Here is a 17,768-nt window from a genome sequence, read left to right as displayed (position 1 = left end):
GATTCTGCTTATCCAGGAGTGCCGTTTTTGCAGTGCTAGTTAGCTTTTGAAGTCCTCCTTGTTTACCATTCCTAAAGTCAAACTGATAGTAATCTAAGAAATCCTCATTGTCTTTTCCAATCTTCTGTGCATTAGTCTTGTCGGCATCTTGGATACATGAACTGTTAAACTGATTCAGCTCTTGCTGTTTTCGGTGTTTTGTGGTTAATATTTTTTCGAAAGTCAGTTGGTATATCGCCTGTCTCATGCATTCTACACACCATCGTGTTTTGTTGCAACTTCCCCCAATGATTTTAGAAATTCTGATGAAATGTTATCAGTCCCTTCTACTTTATTTGATCTAAAGTTATCCAATGCTCTTTGAAATTCTGATTGTAATACAGTATGCCCTAGCTCTTATAAACCGACTTCTTCTTCTTCTATCACATCAGACAAATCTTCCCACTCATAAAGGTTCTCAATATACTCTTTCCAACTATCTGCTCTCTCCTCTGTATTTAACAGTGGAACTCTCATTCCCCTCTTATGTTACCACCCTTGTTCTTAATTTCGTGGATGCTTGTTTTGACTTTTCTACGTGTTGAGTCAGCCCTTCTGACAGTAATTTATTTCTCCATTTCTTCACATTTTTCATGGAGCCATTTCTTGTTAGCTTCTTGCAGTTCATATTGATTTCATTCCTCAGCGACTTTTACTTCTGCATTCCTGAATTTCCCTTAAAATTTTTGTACTTCCTTCTTTAATTGTTCAGCTGAAGTATTTCTTTTGTTTCCCATGGTTTCTTCGCAGATTCGTTCTTTGTATTACGTTTTCCTTTCTAGCTTCTGTGACTGGCGTTTTCAGATATGTCTATTCCTCTGCTATTGAACTGCCTACTGAGCTATTCTTTAAGGCGCTCTCTATAGCCTTAGAGGACTTCAAGTGTATCACTTCATTCCTCATTACCTCTTTATCCCAGTTCCTTGGGTACTGATTCTTCATGACTATTCTCTTAAACTTCAGTTTACTCTTCATCACTGAGTCTATAACAGCTCCTGGGCACGCCTTACTGTCCAGTATCTGATTTCGAAATTTTTGTCTGAGAATGATGTAATATAACTGAAGTCTTCCAGTATCTTCCGAGTTTATCCAAGTATATCTCCTCATCTTGTGATTCTTGAACATAGTATTCGCTGTTACTAACTGGAATTAATTGAAGAACTGGATTAGTCATTCCTCTCTATCATATCTAGCACCAAGCCCGTATTCTCCCATAACCCTTTCTCGTACTCCTTCCCCTACAAATGTATTACAGTCTCCCTGAGTATTGCAGTTTCACCTCCCTTTACCTGCTAAGTTACCATTTCTGTATCGTCATATAATTTCTCTAGCGCTTCATCTTCTGCTTGCGACATCGGCATGTGTACCTGAACTATCGTTGTAGGATTTGTTTGCTGTCAGTTCTGATGAGAACAACCATGTCACTGAACTGTTGACAGTAACTCACTCTCTACCCTACCTTCCTATTCATAACGAATCCTACTCCCGTTATACCATTTTCTGCTGCTGTTGATATCTATCCTATACTCATGTGACCAGAATTCTTCGTCTCATTCCAGTTCGCTTCACAGTCCCCCACTATATCTAGATTGAGCCTTAGCATTTCCCTTTTCCGATTTTCTAGCTTTTCTGCCACATTAAAACGTCTGACATTCCATGTGACGACTTGTAGAATGTTTTCATGTCTACGGTTATTCAATCTTTTTCTCATGGTCACCTCCCCCTCGACTGTCCCCTCCCGGAAGTGCGAATGGGCGCCTATTCAGGAATCTTTTACCAATGGGGAGATCATAATGAGACATTTTCAATTACAGGCCACATGTGTGGTGGATAAACATTATGTGTCTATAATGCAGTGGTTTCCATTGACTTCTGCATCCTCATGTCATTGATAATTGCTGATTCTTCCGCCTTTAGGGGCAGTTTCACACCTCAGGGACAAGAGAGTGCCATGAGCCTCTGTTCGTAGCGGCAGATGTCATATGACACCTGTTCTGGTATCAGATGTAACAGAGACGCCATTACATACGAGATGACTTTGGACAGAATTTATTTTAAATTGTGCAGCCAAGTTTTCTCCAGTTTATGTTACTGAATAATAATTTGGTTCTGAAAGATGAATTAACGTCATCTTATCATTTGACACAAACTCTGTCAACGAGACAGACAGACAGAATCGCTGCATACCGAAGACTACAACTATTGTGCCAATATTTATACTATTCAGAATTTGCAAGGTGCATTTCCGGATAATTCAGCCAACTGTTAAAAAGGGCGTGACATCAGTGCAATGACAGTAAGCATAATATTTCTAGGCTGCATTTTTATAATTGGAAACAGATTGTAAAATGGATTGTTATGTTCAGTTCGTACAGTTTACAGCCATCACAGTGTCTTCAATACAATGAAGAGTAATTAATCACTTTTTCACTGAGTTTGACTATTACAATCAGAGCAATGAGCTCACTTAAACTCATGCAGTAATAGTTTTATGAAAAATACTTCCAGTAAAATTACAGACTGTTCTCGTGCCTTCATCACATTACAAACCAAATACTACTGTAAACTTTTTTGACATTACAACGTTTCACAGTATTTCCTGCAATAATATTCTACATTATTCTGTGTATTAGAAGTTTTGTATTTAGGCGTTATCATGAGTGTTGACTTGCAAAATTTATTTGTGTCTGAAAGCTCTTGAGATTTCTCCCTTTTTTCAGTCATCTCAAGGTGACTATTCAAGTTTTAGTTCACCATCAATCCGCATTATAGTCCATTACATAATTACCATTTATAAGTTACCGTGTGATAACTGAGTGTTGGTAATAATACTGTGCAATCATTATTCTCATATGCTTCTATCATAGCCTGGTGCTACACGGTCAAGTTTAATAGCAAATAAAAAGATACGGGCATCACAAGATGCTCCATGCTCTGTAACTGAGGATTAAGGATAAATGATGATTCGAAATTATCTTTAAGAGACAACAGATTTGGGAAAAGGTAACTATTCTTGAGTTAATTTTTCTGCAAAGTCTAGATGAGTCATTATTGTAGTGTAAAGATTTCATTGTGTAACAATGTCCAACTGTCGGTGTCCAGAGTGAATTATCAGACATCAGTTTAGTGTAATATTTAGTTTCCTCCAACCACTGTTAATAGAAAGTATTTCACTTAAAAGTGAAAGGAGTGCGAAAAAAGTAATTTTTATGATGGTACGACAATGTTGAGAGAAAGTTATTGTTAATGCTAGTTGGAGTTTTTCTTCAGTCTCATTAAAAGGAGTCATTATAGATGCAGAATACTTTCCTTTTGTGATTTATAAATATTTCTTGAAACTTATCCTCACAAATTTAGCGAAAGATAGATTTGCGTATACAGTGAGTTGTTCATTTAGATCATTGCACACTTCAAAGCGACGAAGTGAGGCATCGGAATTCCTTGAGGACAAAAGTAAATGTGACTGACGTAAGTAATTGTTTTAAAGTGAATGTGTTGTACCATAAAGAGCCAGTTTCGAAACCACTGACCAACTGGAACGAAATAACAGTTGTTTTCGGTTTTCAGACAGAGATTCTCGGAGACCACTGACGCAGCATATCTTAGCGCCTTGGCCGTTTTTGCTAGGGTTTCTATTCGGCAGATATACTTTGGATTTTACTCCGAGTGCGCGAAACTGTGATAGATCGTCTGTTTCTGCAGCAGATTTGAATTTCGTAGCTTAGCACGTCAGGTAAGTGCAGAGTCATCTATAGCGCATTTCGCTTCGAATAAGCTCTCACTAACAAATGTGATCCAGTAATAGCGATTCTCCTGTCCAGTGTACCTCTGTTACCTAAATTACTCTCAGCCGCAGCAAAGTAACATGGGCCATAATCGCCGTCTCGCTTGGCCCTATACAGAAGCACAAGTACAAAACGTGAGAGGAAAATTCACATCCATCCATCCACAAAGCGTTCCTCCGACGCACATGGGTTGTTGGACTTACGGCCGGCACGGCGCACTTCTCCTCCAGCGTGAGGTTGGTGGCGGCCAGGATGCGGCGGATGACGCCCTCCTGGCACCAGTCGCGGATCCGGTAGTTCACCGCGTTCTCCCGCCAGCCCGCGTCGCCGCGGATGCTGCAGTTGATGGTGCCCTGAAACAGCGCGGCGCCGGAGGCTGCAGAAGCTGGCCGAGCGTGCGGGCTGCGCCGCTGTGTGTGGCCGCGCGTCGGCACCTGCACACCGCCCTGCAGCACGCTGTGAGTGTCAGTAGTGTTCTATGCAGCTGTGAGTCCACTGCGTTCGAGTTAAGTGCATCCGAATGGCAAATTTCTGCTGCTCGTATGGTGGGTCCTTCCGTAACCGAGATAGCACGAGTGTTTGCTGTTCCAAGACTCACTGTATCGAAGCTTTATATTGCAAGTACAGCCCTTGATGCAATATTTGTGGTCCAAGATCACGAGGCTCCTGTTCACACAGCACTAGTTTTGACAGCACGAGGATGAACCGTACCACCAGAGTCACCAGATCTAAATATTATTGAGGGGCTTGGAGAGAATGGCGCGTGACCGATATCCACCCATCATCACTACCTGGACTTCCCAAAATATTGCAGGATGAAAGGTATAACTTTCATTTAAAATCCACATAGGCCCTGTATTTATCTATTCCGATACGTCTGGAAGCTGTTTTGAACGCCAGTGGCTTCCCGCATCGTATTAAAGATGGTAATGTGTCGTGTCTTTGGTGTTTCCCTTCAGGTCTTAGAAAGAGAGCGTGTGCCCAGGAAAGCCGAGGAAAGGTACATCGACGAAGCACTTTGCTGTAGTCCAAGTCGTGTGAAAGGACAGGGAAGGAGATTTAAGTGTAGTCAATAGTCGGCACTGCAAAACATGCAGGTCAAATTACACCATCGAAGACCTTAATGCACGAGAATTGTAAATGATACTTTTATCCAGTATTTAATGCGAAATGGGTGATAATGATTATGATGATGGTTAGCGGAGGTGGGGGTGTTGTTGGTGAAGGTGATGGTTGTGTGGGACGTATCTGAGCAAGGGCAGACTTAATGTATCATGAATACATTACAGTTACTGACACTGTTGACAGTACCCAGGAACATGTCCAGGATTTAATTACGGATATTCACATCCACCTATTACACAAACGACTACTACTGCTTGTGCTGAAATATCTTTCGGCACATTTGTCCTATCGTCAGCGGGCGATATTATTCAAGTCTGTAAAATGTAACCTACGTTTCAAATAGTATTTATTGGAACTTGCAAGTTATTCATTTAAAAAATGTGCGTTTTTCCGTGCGTATTTCTGGAGCAGATGGCCATGCAGATGACGACGGAAACCAAGAGACAGACAGTAAATAACTGCGAAATACTTTCATCTAGTAAAATTGAGTTTAAAGATAAAGAGATTTGCTAAGTGGTCAACCAACCTCACTAAAATATCTTTTCGTTGCAGACGTCAAACTATACAATATTGTCAAGGATGTCCTACATAACTTAACATTTTACAGAATAAGGCAGTAATTGTAACAGGCAAAAAAATATTTTCTCGCCTAATTTTCGCTGCAATTAGTACTACTTACAACGTGGTTTATATAATACAGACCTGAATAACAACACCCATTGATGATGACAAATGTGCTGGGGCGAGTTTGTTTACACAATAGGCGAACCTGAAATTCCATAATCTTGCTTGCAAACACATCTGATATTTAGACTCCGAAAACCAAACAGTGATGATATCCAGGACTCCTGTATCATCATGCTACAAGAGCTAAAGAATTTTTTTACAACTCAGGGAACGTCAGACCATACTGCTTTCTGAAAGGCAGATATCATATGAGGTTTGTAATTCTTCTAACGGGCTGTTGTAGACATGTCAGTCTGATATTGTGTGAGGTTGTGTTATCCTAGTCATTTGTCTTTTACGTAAATTTTAGAATTCGCCTTCTTTGTCACATTTCCACTTATTTAGACGTTATAACAATCATCAGACCTTAGAAAGGGAAACGGCACAAGAGTACGTGTAGGTGCAAAGAAATTCATTTTTTTAGTATGTAATGAAGTCTACAAAAAGGCAATTCGAGGTGTACTTTTTACACGAAATGAAGAAATTTTGCTTCCTTGAAAGTAAAATTGCTCATTAACGACGTAGCTATTATGATATATGAAACGGTGTAGCAGAGTCGAAGAGGGCATTTGTCTTCCCACACAGTACAGGATGTTAGAAGTACAAGTCCAGATACTGTGATCATTGGCACTTTTATATACACCCACTTCAGCGCGTTAGTTGCTCCTCCTTTTGTCTAACAATCTTGACGTCGCGTAATTCACTACGTCATGTTTCCTGTTATCTGTCGTAACTGCACCACTAAGTGGTCTACACGTGTCAGTATCGACTCGGCGTATTGCGTCCACACATCCACGCTGCAACATCTGAACTCTTCCCCAGGGAAAAATAGGCATTAATGGCTTGCTCTTGCCACATTTACTTGCAGGTACTAACCAACCGAAAAACATACTAATCCTAATAGCTATAATGACATATGACAAATGACATAACTGCCCTCAGTCGCAAACACCCTACGTCGCTGCGCTAGCCACAGCTGAACTTTTATTTCCATCATTGCTTCTACGATGTACAGATTGAACAGTAGAGGCGAAAGACTACATCCCTGTCTTACACCCTTTTTAATCCGAACATTTCGTTCTTGATCGTCCACTCTTATTATTTCCTCTTGGCACTTGTACATATTGTACATTACCCGTCTCTCCCTACAGCTTAGCCTTATTTTTCTCAGAATTTCGAACATCTTGCACCATGTTACATTGTCGAACGCTTTTAGAGGTCAAAAAATCCTATGAAAGTGTTCTGATTTTTCTTTAGCCTTGCTTCCATTATTAACCGCAACTCAGGACTCCTTCTCTGGTGCCTTTACCTTTCCTAAAGCACAACCGATCGTCATCTAACACACTCTCAATTTTCTGTTTCAATTCTTCTTTACGTTATTCTTCTACGCAACTTGGATGCATGAGCTGTTAAGCTGACTGTACGATAGTTCTTGCTCTTGTGATCTGTTGCTGTCTTCGGAATTCTATGGATGATATTTTTCCGAGAGTCAGATGATATATTTCCGAACTCATACATTCCGCACGCCAACGTGAGTAGTCGTTTTGCTGCCACTTCCCTTAAGGATTTTAGGAATTCTGATGGAGTGTTATCTATCCATTCTGTCTTATTTCATCGTAAGTCCTTCAAAGCTCTCTTAAATTATGATTCTAATACAGGATCCCGTATCTCTTCTAAATCGGCTCCTGTTTCTTCTTCTATCACATCAGACAAATCTTCCCATCATAGAGGCCTTCAATGTACTCTTTCCACCTATTCGCATCTCTCCGCTGCATTTAACAGTGGAGTTCCCGTTGAACTCTTAATGCTACCACCTATGTTTTCAATTTCACCTGCGGTTGTTTTGCGTTTCCTATATGCTGAGTCAGTTCTTGCGACCATCATACACTCCTGGAAATGGAAAAAAGAACACATTGACACCGGTGTGTCAGACCCACCATACTTGCTCCGGACACTGCGAGAGGGCTGTACAAGCAATGATCACACGCACGGCACAGCGGACACACCAGGAACCGCGGTGTTGGCCGTCGAATGGCGCTAGCTGCGCAGCATTTGTGCACCGCCGCCGTCAGTGTCAGCCAGTTTGCCGTGGCATACGGAGCTCCATCGCAGTCTTTAACACTGGTAGCATGCCGCGACAGCGTGGACGTGAACCGTATGTGCAGTTGACGGACTCTGAGCGAGGGCGTATAGTGGGCATGCGGGAGGCCGGGTGGACGTACCGCCGAATTGCTCAACACGTGGGGCGTGAGGTCTCCACAGTACATCGATGTTGTCGCCAGTGGTCGGCGGAAGGTGCACGTGCCCGTCGACCTGGGACCGGACCGCAGCGACGCACGGATGCACGCCAAGACCGTAGGATCCTACGCAGTGCCGTAGGGGACCGCACCGCCACTTCCCAGCAAATTAGGGACACTGTTGCTCCTGGGGTATCGGCGAGGACCATTCGCAACCGTCTCCATGAAGCTGGGCTACGGTCCCGCACACCGTTAGGCCGTCTTCCGCTCACGCCCCAACATCGTGCAGCCCGCCTCCAGTGGTGTCGCGACAGGCGTGAATGGAGGGACGAATGGAGACGTGTCGTCTTCAGCGATGAGAGTCGCTTCTGCCTTGGTGCCAATGATGGTCGTATGCGTGTTTGGCGCCGTGCAGGTGAGCGCCACAATCAGGACTGCATACGACCGAGGCACACAGGGCCAACACCCGGCATCATGGTGTGGGGAGCGATCTCCTACACTGGCCGTACACCACTGGTGATCGTCGAGGGGACACTGAATAGTGCACGGTACATCCAAACCGTCATCGAACCCATCGTTCTACCATTCCTAGACCGGCAAGGGAACTTGCTGTTCCAACAGGACAGTGCACGTCCGCATGTATCCCGTGCCACCCAACGTGCTCTAGAAGGTGTAAGTCAACTACCCTGGCCAGCAAGATCTCCGGATCTGTCCCCCATTGAGCATGTTTGGGACTGGATGAAGCGTCGTCTCACGCGGTCTGCACGTCCAGCACGAACGCTGGTCCAACTGAGGCGCCAGGTGGCAATGGCATGGCAAGCCGTTCCACAGGACTACATCCAGCATCTCTACGATCGTCTCCATGGGAGAATAGCAGCCTGCATTGCTGCGAAAGGTGGATATACACTGTGCTAGTGCCGACATTGTGCATGCTCTGTTGCCTGTGTCTATGTGCCTGTGGTTCTGTCAGTGTGATCATGTGATGTATCTGACCCCAGGAATGTGTCAATAAAGTTTCCCCTTCCTGGGACAATGAATTCACGGTGTTCTTATTTCAATTTCCAGGAGTGTATCTTTCTCAATTTCTTCACATTTTTCATGCAGCCATTTCGTCTTAGTTTTCCTACACTTCGTACTTATTTCATTCCTCGGCACCATGTATTCCTTACTACTTCCGCATCCCACTTCTTCGCGTATTGATTCTTCCTGCCTAACCTCTTAAACTTCAGCCTACTCTTCATCGCTCCTACACTGTGATCTGTGTCTATGTCTACCGCTGGGTGAGCCTTGCAATCCAGTATCTGATTTCGGAATCTCTGCCTGACCATAACGTAATCTAACAGAAATCTTCCTGTTCCACCCGGGCTTTTCCAAGTTTACCTCCTCTTCTTGTGATTCTTGAACAGAGTAATAGCTATTATTAACTGAAATTTAGTACAGAACTCAATTAGTCTTTTTCCTCTCTTAATCCTTGTCCCAAGCCCATATTCTTCTGTAACCTTTTCTTTTGCTCCTTCCCAGTCCTTCATGACTATTAGATTTTCATCTCCCTTCAAGTGCTGTATTACCCCTTCAATATCCTTATGTACTTTCTCTATCTCTTCATCTTCAGCTTGCGACGTCGGCATGTATATCTGAACTATCGCTGTCGGTGTTGATTTGTTGTCGATTCTGATAAAGCAACTCTGTCACTAATCTGTTCACAGTAACAAACTAGGCGCTCAGTCCGGAACTGCGCGACTGCTACGGTCGCAGGTTCGAATCCTGCCTCGGGCATGGCTGTGAGTGATGTCCTTAGGTTAGTTAGGTTAAAGTAGTTCTAAGTTCTAGGGGACTGATGACCAAAGATGTTAAGTCCCATAGTGCTCAGAGCCATTGAGTAACAAACTCTCCGCCTTACCATCCTATTCACAACGAATTCTACACCCGTTATAGCATTTCCTGCTGCTGTTTATACTACCGTATACTCATCTGTCCAGATATCCTTGTCTACTTTCCATTTTACTTCACTGAACCCGACTATATCTAGATTGAGCCATTGCATTTCCCTTTTCAGATTTTTTAGCGTCCCTATCACATTCAAACTTCCGACATTCCAAGCCTCAACTCCTAGAACGTTGTTCTTCCGTTGGTTATTCAATATTTTTCTCATGGCCACCTCCTTATTTGGTAGTCCCTTCCTGGATATCCGAATGGGGGACTGCTCCGGAACCTTTTGCCAATGGAGAGATCATCATGGCAGTTTTTCAGTGACAGGCTCCATGTCCTGTAGATGTACGAGATTTGTCTTTATTGCGGTTGTTTCCATTGACTTCTGCATACTCATGCCGTTGACAGCTGCTTGTTCTTCTGCTTTCAGGGGCAGTTTCTCATCCCTAGGACAAAGGAGTGCCCTGAACCTCTGTCCACTCTTCCGCCCTCTTCGACAAGGCCGTTGGCAGAATGAGGGTGACTTCTAGAATGAGGGTGACTTCTTATGCTGGAAGTCTTCGGCTGCCAATGCTGATTATTAATCAAAATATAATTGGTGGCGAGTTTCGAACCCGAGCACGACAACGTCTGGGTTATTAATCAAAGACGCCATCCATATCTTTTTATTCCAATCTCATTTTGTTCGTTAGTGGTCGTCCCATGACGCTTGTTCAATACATCGTTCATCCATTCACTCAGTTTTTTTTTTTTTTTTTTTTTTTTACGCGCTGAGCTACCTTGCCGGCGTCCCACAGACCACGGATGAAATTGCGTAGGGAACGTAATTTCGTATTCACACAACCCTTAGCGCAATTGTGTCCAGTCGGTCGTAGTGGCCAATCTGTTGTAAAGTATTTATCTTGTTTCGAGATAACTGACTTGACAATAATACGAAAGTATTTCGTAAAATAATTATACTAAAGCATTAACATCTTGGTGAAAACAAATGTTCTCTTACCACACATTTATGTTAAGATGTCATCATATCACATGTTATCACATCACTTAAGAAACTCAGTACAGAAATCATGGGATTCCAAAGCTACGCAAGAGTCGATGGATGCTGTAAGGAAAACGAGAAATGCCATTTGCTACAACAGCTGATCTCTTAGTGTATCAAGATACACGATTAAGGGAAGAGTTCTTAAAAATAAAAGGCATTGACATAATTGAAGACAAGAAGAATCTTTGCTTCTTCAGACATGTTCTTCAAATGTATGAAGATATTAGCAGCTGAAATACACCAATAGCATTTCAGCTTGCTGAGTGGAATAATCCACCACATCCAATCAACAAAGAGAAAAGATAGCAGACAGTGAGTGGAAAACACAGTTTTGGAAGAGACGTGCAAACGTAAGCCAAAGCGTACTTCATTTGAGTCTTTTCCTTTTTTCTGTCTCTGGCAACTTCAGTTTGCCTACTGGGCTATTTGGTTGTTTTGCAGGTTTTCTGTTATTATGATTTTTAGTTCCATGACTGGTTTGATGCAGATCTACATGATACTCAGTCTTGTGCAAGCCTCATCTCTGAGTAACTACTGCGCCCTACATCCTTCACAATCTGCTCACGGTGTTCACCTACGATTTTCATCCCCCCCCCCTCTTTTCACTTCCCACAGCTCCCTCCGCTACTAAATATGTGATCCCATGTTGTCTCAGAATATGTCGTGTCAACTAAACCCTTCTTTTAGTCAAATTGTACCACTAATTTTTTGGCTCCCCCTTCTGTTCAGTACCTCTTCATTAGTAATGTCATCTACCCATCTAATCTTCAGCTATTTCCTGTAGCATCACATTCCTAAAGCCCCTATTGTCTACTTGTCTAACGTGTTATGTAGGCCACGTTTCACTTCCATACATGGTTAAGCTCCAAACAAATATCTCCAGAAAAGATCTCCTATATTTCATGTTAACTAATTTATCTTTTTATTACTAGTGTGTATTCTATATCCCCCATATTTAAGCCATCATCAGTTATTTTGCTGCCCAAATGGCAAAACTATTCTAGTATTTCTAGTGTCTCGCTTCCTAATCAATTCCCTCAGCATCATTTGATTTAACTTGACTACTATCCATATCCTCATTTTGCATTTTTAATGTGTGTCTTATATGCTCCTTTCTAGCTGTCCATTCCGTTCATCTGATCTTCCAACTCCTTTGCTGTCTCTGATGGAATGACTGTCTCATTGGCAAACGACCAAGTATTTTATAGCTTCTCCCTCCTTCGTATTTCCTACTACAAATTTTTCTTTGGTCTTCTTTACTGCTTGCTTAATGTACAGATTGAATAACACTTGGGATAGGCTACAACACTGTCTCAATACCTTCCCAACTATTGCTTTCCTTACATGCCCCTCGACTCTTATAACCGCCGCCTGTTTTCTCTACAAGTTGTAAATAGCCTTACACTTCCTGTATTTTGCCCCAGCTACCTTCAGGATTTCAGTGTATTCCGGTCAACATTGTCAAAAGCTTTCTCTAAGTATAAAAATGTTTGCCTTTCCTTTATCTATCTTCGAAGATAATTCGTATGGTCAGTATTGCTGCGCGTGTTCCTTCATTTCACCGGAATCCAGACTGATCTTCTCCGAGGTCTGCTTCTACCTGTTTCTCCATTCTTCTGTAAGGAATTCGTGTAGGTATTTTGCTGACATGATTTGTTAAATAAATAGTTCGCCTGTTCCATACATCTTGCAGACCAGATGGAATAGTTTTTCCATGGCTGGTACTTTCAGGGCAATCTGTAGCTTCGACGGAATGTCGTCTGGGACCTTGTTTGGGATAGGTATTTTTGTGCTCTGTTAAATTCTTCTCGTTTTGTCAAATCTCCCATCTCATATTCATCTATGTCTTCTCCGCGTTGTTACAGAACGTAAATACTTTAGGATAGAAAGAGACCACTCACCGAAAAGCAGAAACGTTGAGATTTTGATAGACACACAAAAGAAAGACGACTTGTTAACTTTCGCTGTTATCCTTCGACAGAGCTCGAGCATATTACACATACATACAGACTCACTCACACAGGCATTCTCACGTATGTATATGTATGCGTATTTTACTCTAAGTCGTTCTATTGTGCACCTGTCGACGGCTGAACGCTGCTGCTTTTCGTTGAGTGGTCTACTTTAATTCTAAAGTATTTACATTGTATGTGCTCCCCCATTTCTATAATACTGCTTTCAAGTTCCTCTCCTTTTTATAGATCTTCTATATATCCCTTCTACCTTTCAACTTTCCCTTCTTTGCTTTGTACTGAGTTTCCATAAGAGCTCTTCATATTCATATAGTTACTTCTTTCTTCTCCAAAGGCCTCCTTAATTTTCCTGTAGGCGGTAATGATCCTTCCTCACGTGAAATACGCTTCTAAATCGAGACATTAGCCCTCTAGCTATTTCTTCTTAGCCATTCTGCACATCCTGTCAATCTCATTTTTTGTGTGTTTGTGTTCCCTTTCTCCTGATTCATTTGCTGCACTTTTATTTTTTCTCCTTTCATCAATTAAATTCAACATCTTCTGTCATACCAACGATTTCCACTAGGCGTTATCGCTTTACCTACTTGATCCTCTGCTGCCTTCATTATTTCGTCTCTCAAAGGCAACTATTCGTCTTCTGCGGTATTCCGTTCCCCTGTGATAGTGAAATGTTGCCCAATGCTCCCTCTGACACTGTCATCAGCGTCTGGTTCTTTTGACTTATCCATGTCCAATCTCCTTAATTTCCAACCGCTTTGAAATTTCTTCAGTTTTGATCTACTTTCAGTTAAGCCCGCCTTTCTAGTACAAAAGAAGGAGTTGAATAATAATACAATTGCTTTATGGTTACGGAATGTGTACTGTTTACAGAGTTATACGAAGATGGTCGAGTAAGTAGGTTTCCCTATTTTATTTCTCTACATAGTAAAGTGTGCTCGTGACATGTGAGGGCTGACGAGTTAGACTGGTAAATGTTGACAACATTCACGCTGGCTTACTATGGGTAGGCGTGGCACAGTGCAGGCCATCTTCAGTACCATAAAGTTTGTGAAAGATGGATGATACGTTTGCTGAGTGATGTCCACAAACGGACCCGGGTGGATTCGGCCAGAATGTTTCTGAAATCCATCAGAGAAAGGGAGATCTGCTGTTCAAAGGGGATGAGATCTGGCTCCATCATTCTACTCCTGGGACGAAACGTCGGGACACGGTGTGGAAGAAACCTGTTGAGAGTGCCCCAGAAAAGGCATGGGTCATACAGTCGGTAGAGAAAGTTATAGCAACCATCTTTTGGGACAGTCAGCCGGTTTTGCTCCTTCACTACTTGCCTCGAAACACCAAAGTGAATGTAGAGAGGCACTGCAATGTCTGTAGACATCTTTGAGCTGCCATTAAAAGAAAACGCCCTGGACTTTCGTGACGCAGAGTTCTCTTTCTTCATGAGAAAGCTCGGCATTATACTGGTGGAACGACCGAGGCGGAGCTCTGAAGGTTCATGCTGGGAAGTATCAACGAATCCCCTATATTCACCATATCTTTCTCCAAGTTTTTCACGTGTTCCGCCAAGTCAAGGGTCATCTTGGAGGCAAGCACTTCAACACTGATGATAAAGTCACATCAACAGCTGGTTATAAGCACAGGACCCAACATGGTAAAACAGTGATTTGGAAAAGGTTGTGTCACGTTGCCAAAAATGCTTGCAAAAAGATAGCGACTGTTTAGAAAAGTAACAGAAGCATTGTACAAAATGAATAAAATTATTTGAAAATGATAACTAGTGTGCACTGGTTTTTTGTAAAATAAGGGAACTTACATATTGGACACCCATCGGACTTAATTTGCTTCTGTATGGCATGACATCAGGGAAACACGACATCTTCCTTGGAGTGGCCACTTTACCCAATTTTCCCGTAATACTGTCAAATGAAGAGGAGCGCACAGGAGAGAAAGTAGTCGAATCAGGCATAAGAAAGCTGGTTCAAAAGGAAACCACTACGTCAAACATTTTAATGTGACCAGAAAATCTTAAAATGTGATCAGGACTGTAGACTCTACGGTCTATTTGGGTGCTCAGATCACTTGCCTCCTCCAGAGACCAGATGGTCTCAGTCCACGATGTTTGCGTATTGGCGTGAGTCTTCTTTGTGTAATAAAGTTACTTATAGGGAGTTTATCGCTGGTATTTGCATGTTCAGAAACATTATATAGTGTCGATAAATTGTAACAGGAAAATTAGCGGGAGGCGTGGCGCAGGCCGCTGGCCGAGATACGTACGGTGATGTCCTCGAGGCGCTCGCTCACAGTGAAGGTTCCCGCGAGGATGGACCGGCCGTCGCTCTCCTCCACGTCGAGGTCGAAGTCGACCAGCGAGCCGGCGTCCCCGCAGGAGTCGACGTACCGCAGCTGCACCACGTACGCGCCCTGCCAACAGGTGCCCGCACTGCTAAGCAGCCGCTGCCGTACAGCCCGCGGGTTTCACAGCAAGGCGCTTCGCCCTACCGTCCAGCAGAAGCGGACAGTATGCGCTCTAGGAGGTGCTGTGGCGGCTTTTCTTTACGTGCAAAAATTAAGGACTCGAGATACAAAACGTTTCAGACAAAATGAGAAGTGAAGCTTTAGAAATATCCTACTACACCACAATGTTGTAGATTGAAATAGTTGATCGAGTAACTGAGGGAAAAGTTTGGAATCGACCTGGGGGAAAAGTAATTTGTGACAGAACTTCCGTAGAAGAATGGATCGGTTGGCAGTGAAAGGTCGCTGTACCTTCCTTGACACCAGTGTACACGCCTAAATGCCTAAATGAGGGATATGAATACTCACTTTTATTTCGTTACATTTCCGAACAAAATACTCTAAGATCGCCCTCTTTGCATTTATATACGCCAGATCCACTTTCGATACATACACTGCTGAGCTTTTAGCTCAAAAACCAAATGTCTCGCCGGCCAGTGTGGCCGACCGGTTGTAGGCGCTTCAGTCTCCCACCGCGCGACCGCTACGTCGCAGGTTCGAATCCTGCCTCGGGCATGGATGTGTGTGACGTCCTTAGGTTAGTTAGGTTTAAGTAGTTCTAAGTTCTAGGGGACTGATGACCTCAGAAGTTAACTCCTATAGTGCTCAGAGCCATTTTGAACCAAATGTCTCGCTACATAAAAAAATAATGGTGTAATGAACATTAATGAATTATTTAATGACTCAACAGATAATGTGGATGTTTATCTACATGAATAATTAGAGGAATTTAAGGATTGGTGAAAGTGGTGTCATAAACGTGGGAGACTTTCTATCATTCTCTTAATACAGCTAATAGTGTCCTGTCATTTGTACTACACATAATATCATCACAAATACTGCTTTTAAGTTGCTTACAGGGAGGACATGATGAGAAAAGAAGTAATTTGGGCCAAGTAGCATGTAAAGTGGCTTCATTTACATGAACTGTTTAATTGTACCTAAGATGGTTCAAATGGCTCTAAGCACTATGGGACTTAATATCTGAGGTCATCAGTCCCCGAGACTTAGAAGTAACTGAACCTAACTAACATAAAACATTACACACGTCCATGCCCGAGGCAGGATTCGAAACTGCCACCGTAGCAGCAGCGCGGTTCCGGACTGAAGCGTCTAGAACCGCTCTGTCACAGCGGTCGGCTGTACCACAGAAAAATCAAACTTCAAATGCTGTAACGTTTATGATAAAAATGATGTCTTACGCTGAATTCAAACAGACAGACTTTCATTCATTTAACCTTGCACGATACTGGTCAGTGGTCATGAAGTGATAAGTATGCGTGGATTCAAAAACCAGAAAACACTGATTTTCTCAAACATCCAGTGGTAGATTACCACTCAGCTTTCACATACACCAGATACCGGGACACGACAGCTGATGACGGGTTCTGAAATCGTATGTACTCAGCATGCAGCATCTGCAAACTTAATGTCGATACCTAGCGTAGAAAAAGAAAACATGGATAAAGTGGTTCAAACTGGAAGATCTGAACAGCTGACGTACGGCTGAAACAAATTCTCAGCAATTCTCCACTAAAGCTACAACCATCTAGTTATGAACTGACTACCACTTGGTTCAATCATGGGCCACAGTTACATCATCAGTCACAAGGAAATGGTTCAAAAATATGAGACTCCACTTGGCAGTTGCATATCATTATAACATACGGAATCAATTGAGTTTCACACGCAAATTGTATGTGATCATGCTTATTACAACACATCCAATCATTTTCTAATTGTTCTATAGTGGCAACGGACAGACTAAGGACCACGAGGTTGCCTGAACGCCACAATAGCAATGATGGGGATAATAAAGAATACTATATAAAATTACGAAAATTCATACGGAAATAACATGTCATCATGCTTAACATAACACACGCAAGAATTTTGTAAGCCTTCTACACTGATAGAACGTAGAGCAAAGATCATATGGTCGACTGAAGGCCACTACACCAGAGAGGGAGATTACAAACAAAACTAGTTAAAATTACGAGATTTTACACACATTTCCACACGAAACGTTTTACAGCCTACACAGTTGAAAAGCTAACACAGGTTACCAGAATGAGATTTTCACTCTGCAGCGGAGTGTGCGCTGATATGAAACTTCCTGTAACTGAAGTTTACAGTTTGGAGACCGAAATTGAGTAAGGCTACATAACAGCCTCTGACCTTTGTCCAGAAAATTAACAGAGCACTTACCAGAGGCCTGCACAACACACAACATGGATATTAATACATAAAACATATACAAGACATGGACCTGGCGAGACACTTTATACACATTGTTTACTCTAGCTCCGACACTGACAAAACGCGTATCTGTTTTCATACTTTACCCTCATCTATTCCTCTATAGTGTTAATTACGTTATAATAGTTATGATGGG

At 42.5% G+C, this 17,768-nt stretch overlaps 1 protein-coding gene across 1 annotated transcript in view; it reads right to left on the bottom strand.

The window, feature by feature from the left end:
• The window catches only part of LOC124798094, a 55,710-nt gene that overhangs the window by 17,557 nt on the left and 20,385 nt on the right, over positions 1 to 17,768 (bottom strand). The window contains exons 2-3 of the mRNA XM_047261337.1: positions 15,134 to 15,280; positions 4,028 to 4,177 (exon numbers count right to left, since the gene is read on the bottom strand). Coding sequence (XP_047117293.1) covers positions 4,028 to 4,177; positions 15,134 to 15,280 — 297 coding nt within the window. The remainder of the gene's footprint in view (positions 1 to 4,027; positions 4,178 to 15,133; positions 15,281 to 17,768) is intronic.

The sequence above is a fragment of the Schistocerca piceifrons genome, chromosome 5, assembly GCF_021461385.2.
Source record: "Schistocerca piceifrons isolate TAMUIC-IGC-003096 chromosome 5, iqSchPice1.1, whole genome shotgun sequence".
NCBI lineage: Eukaryota > Metazoa > Arthropoda > Insecta > Orthoptera > Acrididae > Schistocerca > Schistocerca piceifrons.
Note: the sequence above shows the minus strand (reverse complement) of the source record. Positions and strands in the feature narration are given on the sequence as shown.